General features: G+C 33.4%; 1 protein-coding gene across 1 annotated transcript; it reads left to right on the forward strand.

The window, feature by feature from the left end:
* The first annotated feature begins 1,580 nt into the window (after positions 1-1,580).
* Positions 1,581-4,366, forward strand: LOC102592548 (probable esterase KAI2). Its single transcript, XM_006364363.2, has 2 exons — positions 1,581-2,042; positions 3,637-4,366. Exons 1-2 carry the CDS (start codon positions 1,675-1,677, stop codon positions 4,079-4,081), a joined length of 813 nt encoding a protein of 270 aa, XP_006364425.1. The 5' UTR covers positions 1,581-1,674; the 3' UTR covers positions 4,082-4,366.
* The last annotated feature ends 2,788 nt before the right edge of the window (positions 4,367-7,154 follow it).

Consider the following 7,154-nt stretch of genomic DNA (forward strand, 5'->3'; position numbering starts at 1 on the left):
TTGTGGAGATATACTTGTAAGCAAATATTTTTTTTTTAGAAATTATGAAATGCATGTCATCTTTAATATATCAAATCAAATATTATACAAAAAAATAATTTTATCATAGCTAATACAAACATCATTAATACATCATATTTAATACTATTGTCATATATTCTACCAAACTGCTTCTTATAAACAACTTAAAACAAACCATAAAAAAACAAAAAAACAAAAAACTTAATAAAATTTTACACGTTGGATTATAATCTATTTCTTAATACTTATTTTGAGTACTTTATTAATATAATTTATTTTAATTAGCATAATTTTTATATAACCCGTCTATTTAACACTCCTACTAAACCATAGAATTACAAGAATGGCGTTAAATGCTGAAAAATCTTATCAGGAAGAAGAGATAACACTCCAAAATATGCGGTTGTGGTCATCACACATCCCTCCTCTCATTCTTTGGACAGAGGCCACAAACTACAAAAAAAAATTAAAAAATCCAAGATACAAATCTACAATATAATCACGTTCGCTACCTCCGAATAGGTCATGCAATACGCGATTTGAATTTAATTAGAGCTCTAATGTAAACTCCAGATACCCAGATGAGAAGCCAAAAAGAAAATATTCAAAAAAAATTCCATTGAATCAATAACATTAAAATACAAGGTAACAAGAGGTAGATAAGAGAGATATTATTTTGCTTCAATTAATTTGATATATGAATAAACTGATTTAACTTTCTATTTATAGAAAAAAAAAAGAAATTATTGCAAGACTTTTCAAGAAAGTCTTATTAAAACTTTACACAGAATTTAACTATACTATTTTCAAATTGTTTGCGTAATTGCATCTTAAAAAGTTGTTATTAGCCTTCTCAAAAAGCTGTCATGATTTTTTTTTCAAAGAGATATCTCCATAACCTACTTGCAAGTTGTTTAAATGAACCACTTTTGCTTTTGTAAGGTATTTTCTTTATTACAAACTTCATATAAAAATACTTAAATAAATGTTCACAATACAAATATATTTACAACACATAAATAAATTTATATTTCACTCAAAAAAAAATATTGAGTGCATTTTAACCTCATCAAATAAAGTTGCATCCACCTTTGCATATCAAACTTGCTGCATATTATTACTATAAAATATCCTTTTTTTTTTCTTATTCGGTATCGGTATCTGATCGATACCAACATCAGAATTTGACTAAATTTAAATTCGTAGTGAAAAGTAAATTTTTTTCTAATAAAGGCAACGCCGTATAAGTAGGGGCGGACCCAACTTCTGTAGATATATATTTTGACCCCTCAATAACAAAGAGAGACTGATGACGCAGTGGCTTAATTTCTGTATCACTGGTTTGAATCCCAGTGAAAACAGTTCTGTTTTTCATTTTTTGAAAAAGGCTTATTTACACGTTTATACTTTTATTTTTCGAATTCTCTGAACAAAAATTCTTTCAAGGTTTTTCATTTTAAAAAAATAAATAAAGGTTTTCATTTCTAAAGGCTTATTTACACGTTTATACTTTTATTTTTGAATCCTGGATCCGTGAGGGACATTAAGCTTTAAATAGTCCGCACCAAGACCACGTTATCCCATTTAATTCCCACCAACAGAAGTACCCAAAAAGCACAAACCGACTCCCAAACAAATCCTGTGAGAATAAAAATGGGGATAGTTGAAGAAGCACACAACGTGAGGATTTTAGGTTCAGGTGAGCAGACAGTAGTGTTAGCACATGGTTTCGGGACTGACCAGTCGGTGTGGAAGCATCTGGTGCCGCATTTGGTTGACGAGTATAGAGTTGTCTTGTTTGATAATATGGGAGCTGGAACAACTAATCCAGATTACTTTGACTTCGACCGCTACTCTACGTTAGAAGGATATGCTTATGATGTGATTGCGATATTAGAGGAATTTCAAATCCGCAGTTGCATTTTTGTCGGCCACTCTGTTTCTGCTATGATTGGTGCTATTGCATCCATTGCTCGTCCTGATCTTTTCACTAAAATTGTCACTGTATCTGCCTCTCCAAGGTACAATTTCTTTCTCTCTGTCGATTTTAACCGGATGAACTTTTTTCAAAATTCAAATTATATAAATTTTGATCTATATTTCAAGATGTGTTTTTCAAAAAATTACAGTTTTAATTTCAAAAATTGATTAAATTAACTTTTGAAAAACAAAAAGTAACTCATAAACTATATTTTTTTATTTTAATTTTAAACTATTGAGTTCATCTAATGTAATTTCAAAGACTAATTAAATTAACTTGTGAGAAACAAAAATATCTCATAAATTTTGATGAAGGGAGTACAATTTGCTGTTAATTTATTTCTACAGTTCTCTTTATTTCCTTCCTTTTTTGGGTGTAAACCCCTGTTATTTTTTGTGATTAATTAAGTGATAAATATAAGGAAGGATATTAATTAATTCATAGTAGAAGTATATGGTAAAGTAAATAGAGAAAATTACAGTTTGTATCTTTGGATTAACAAGTTTACAAAATACTCCATCTGTCCCTAATTACTAGTCCACTTTTGAATTGATATTAAGAAAACAATTATTGACATAGTGAGTTTACCTTTTTATCCCTATTAATTATGAAGTTGATGAATTAAAAACTTAAGTTTTCTCAATTGAGGGTATAATAGATAAAAAAAATTGTCCTTTCATTTTTGTCAAAATGAACAAGTAATTAGGGACAACTAAAAAAGGAAAAATGGACAAGTAATTAGGGACAAATGGAATATCTATTCAATGTAATATCGACTAGTATTTAATTATTATTTTTTGCTAGTATATAATATTATTATACCTATAATATATATATATATATATATATATATATATAATTGATTGTGTAATGTGCTATACTTCAATCATATTCGATAAACTAGATAATCGAAGGGTGGTTGTTGATCCCAAATAAATTATCCAGGGTGTATGATATTTTTTTTTTTTTAAACTATTCCATTGATAACCTAAAGAGGGGTCATGTCTTGTTTTACTTGCTAAAAAAAAAGGGGGGAAGGGCAAAAAAGCCAGGTAAGGTTTACCTGAAAAGTCCTTTGTTTTTTTTCCAGAAATAAAGAAGAAACAAAAAGGAGGACCAAAAAAGGAAAGATTATGATTGCAATTCTATTTAATTTGGATTAAGTTTTCAATCACCACCTCTTATATACTCCTTTTATCTTTTTCCTTTTAATTATTTACAGGCTTACTTCACCTAATAAAACAGTTTTTGGGGAAATGTTCTGTTTATGTGCAATTTTGTTTTCCCATTGTCTTGTTTTGTCGTTGCAATTATTTTTGGTCCAATTTTGTATTTGTTGGAGTGGTTATTAGGTAGGGGAACTGTCAAAAACTCGATTCGAACCACCAAAGGTTACGATGAAGTGGTAAAAGTCTCGGAGTGAAGTATGAAGCATTTTAATTTCCTCCAAAATTCTTGTAAGCTTAGATGTGCATGTGGCGACATACTAATTTTTATGATTTTCGTTTAGACAGTTGCGTAGCTACATACATGGTCAATTGAACATGTATATATAAAGTACAAAGGTCACAAATTATTTTTCATACGTTCTTGAACACACTTAGTGAAATTCCTGGTTTCGTCACTGCTTTTAGGTATTTGAACGACTCGGAGTACTACGGAGGATTTGAACGAGAAGAGCTTGATCAATTATTCGAAGCAGTAAAAACAAATTACAAATCATGGTGTTCAGGATTTGCACCGTTAGTTGTTGGAGGGGACATGGATTCTGTAGCAATCCAGGAATTCAGCAGGACACTTTTCAACATGAGACCAGACATTGCACTAAGCGTAATACAAATCATATTCCTAAGTGATTTAAGGCATTTGTTGCCTCATGTGTCTGTCCCGTTTCACATAATTCAGAGCATGAAGGACTTGGCCGTACCCGTGGTGGTGTCTGAATATCTCAGCCAGAACCTCGGGTCTGAATCTATCGTTGAGGTTATGTCAACGGAAGGACATCTTCCGCAGCTCAGTTCACCGGATGTTGTGATTCCGGTGCTGCTTCGCCATATTCGTCATGATATTGCTGTTTGATTATTAGTACTAGAGTACGTACCAGCAAGTTAAAGTACTTCACTTTGTTGGAGTAATAATAATAATAAGGGGATGTTGTTGTTTTGTTATGCAAATTGTACAAAATTGACTATCTTGTCAAGCTAGTTGTAATGTGTGCTAAGTTTTAACTAATATGTTTGGATGTATAAGCTGAAGGAACCATAAAGGAAAAGGTCAAGTATATTGAGCCAAAATGTAAGTCCATGGGCTAGCATTTCTCCTGTTTTACGAATTCGATCATTCGATTATTTTTGTGAGCTATTATATTACTAAGGTACTAATAATAAAATATTATTCTCCAAATTTTAATTTATTTATTTTACTTTTCTTTTAGTTTCTTTAAAAAAATTGTTTCTTTTCTAATTTGACAACTCTTTAATTCTGATACTCTAAATAACATGTTTAATGTCACAAAATTAAATGAAATTTTGATACGTTATACATATTTTCAGTTTAAGATTACAACATTTAAAAGTGTTTCTTTTTAAAATTTTAAACTTGGCAATCAAAAAAGAAGAAAGGGGTCATTGACATGTATATATCGATCACTCTTAATAACTATTGATAAGATTTAAATCAAAGATTAAATTTAGTATCCTAACTTCCTCTGTCTATCTACCTCGACAAGTGAAGGATTTCATCAACATGGATAAGTGGAATTATCCATTTTTCAGGAACAAAAAGACAAGACATTCCTATGTAAAGCTAAGTTTTTTTTTATAGGACTTCAATGATTATGTATAAAGTTTGGAATGCCAAACTCCATTTATAACTTTTGCGCATTAATACTCAATAAAGTTTAGCAGTTAAAATTTGAAAGTATTAGCATGATTAAATACATCTCTTCAATTCTTTTAACCCTCTCTCAGGCTCTTACCTTTTTGCTTTTTTGGTGATTCGAAATCACAACCTTATGATTGAAAGTGAGGGGTGTGTAGACACATAAATTGTATTGGGTTAAATTCATACAAAATTTGAATTAAATTCATGTTCGTTTGGGCTGAATGATTAATTTGGGTTTTACAAATAAATAAGTCCATTTTATTAAATTCAAATCCAAGGTTCATTTCACCTTGAAGCCCAAACTCATGCCACGTGTCACAGTGACTAAGCATCCAAGACCAACAAGGTGACGCCACGTGTTCAAATGAGGTGGTAGTCCCAGTCAAATGCAATAACCAATCACAATCCGCCAAGTGTCAAAATGACATCCTTTGGCCAATCACAAGCAACCTTGTCCACCCCCTACAACTATAAATAGGGGATGGACATGACATTCTAGGGGATCAAGAAAACTCTTCAACAAACATTCTGCAATTGGAGGAAGCTACACCATCAACTACATAGCTCTTCGAAGGAGTCATCAACAGAGTTCTTCCCGGAGATCGACTTGAAACGACGAAGCGCTTTCCGACGTTCCTGGAGATCGACAACATCTCAAGGAGGTCTACATCATCCAATATTTCGAGAAATACGCTACTGAAGGCCCTTGAATCTTGGAGAATATTAGGAGAGAGAATCAAGAGAACAACAGAATTGTACTCACAACGATTCATCAATAAAAACAACATTTTTCTTTTATTTATTTTGCTTGCAGTTGATTTTCAGCGCTTAAGGAAATTTGTTGCGAACAAATTTGGCACGCCAAGTGGGACCGATTCTGCTCTTCATCTCTTTCTCTTATAAATCAGAAACTACAAAGGCAACTACTACAATGGCCTTCAGAAAGAGTAGTGATTTTTCATACAAGGACTCTACTGATGTCGTATCTGCTGATCTCAGTCATGTTGGCCCGATTACTCGGCGTAAGTTTAAGAACAGTGGACTAGATGGATTTGAATACTTCACTTCTTTGGAGGCGATGGAAAATAACAACTCTCATACGATGGTCGTAAGTGCAACACCTAGGGGCAATCTTGCGTCTGTGTTCTTTGGAAAAATTTCTCAAATTGGCTCCAACTTTGGTGAATTTGAAGATTCAATGGATTATCCAACTTCAATGAATGTCAATGCTTTGATGGCTGACTCAACTGACATGGATGAGAAGTTTGTGATGATGGAGCAAACCATTAAGGCCTTGAAAAAATCCGTTGATGACAAAAAATTTCATATTGCTCAACTTATGAATAAGTTGGAGGCCTTCACACCTGGAGAGTCAAGTCATGTCCCTACTTGTCCATCTGGTTTTGATCAACGAAACAAGGACGTTGAGGAATCTCTAGCAAAAGTCAAAATTTCAAAAGGAGAAACAATATGCTTCAGTTGCTGCACTATCTGTCCAACAGTTGCAAGACATGATAACAAACACTATCAGGGCTCAATATGGCGGAACACCACAAGGTTCCTTGTATTACTCCAAGCCATATACCAGACGGATTGATTGTCTATCAATGCCAACAAACTATCAACCACCAAAGCTACAACAATTTGATGGCAAGTGGAACCCGAGGCAACATATCGCTCACTTTGTTGAAACTTGTAGCAATGCTGGAACGCATGGTGACCTTTTGGTAAAATAGTTTGTTCGTTCGCTGAAAGGGAATGCATTCGACTGGTATATCTACCTGGAACACGAGTCTATTGATAGTTGGGAGCAGCTCGAGAAGGAATTCCCCAATCGTTTCTACAGTACTTTGCCAAACTACAAGCATGATAGAGTTGATCGGTACTAAGCAAAGAAAGGATGAGCCTGTGGTGGATTACATCAATCGTTGGAGATCGTTGAGTCTGGACTGCAAAGATCGTTTTTCTGAAATATCTGATGTGGAGATGTGCATTCAGGGTATGCATTGGGGACTTCTATACATACTACAAGGAATCAAACCGCGAACTTTTGAGGAACTTGCTACACGAGCGCATGACATGAAGTTGAGCATCGCAAGTCATGGGAAGGCGTCTCCTTTTGCTGATCTGACAAAGGAAAAGAAGGAGTTCAAGAAAGGTATGACCTCAAAGATCCAGACTAAGGAATCTATGGCGGTGAAAGCAACTTCTGTAAAGGTCACCACCAAGAGTAAACTAAAAGAGGAGGAAGCCCCAAGTCAATATCCAA

This window comes from Solanum tuberosum, unplaced genomic scaffold (genome assembly GCF_000226075.1).
Source record: "Solanum tuberosum cultivar DM 1-3 516 R44 unplaced genomic scaffold, SolTub_3.0 scf00490, whole genome shotgun sequence".
Lineage (NCBI taxonomy): Eukaryota > Viridiplantae > Streptophyta > Magnoliopsida > Solanales > Solanaceae > Solanum > Solanum tuberosum.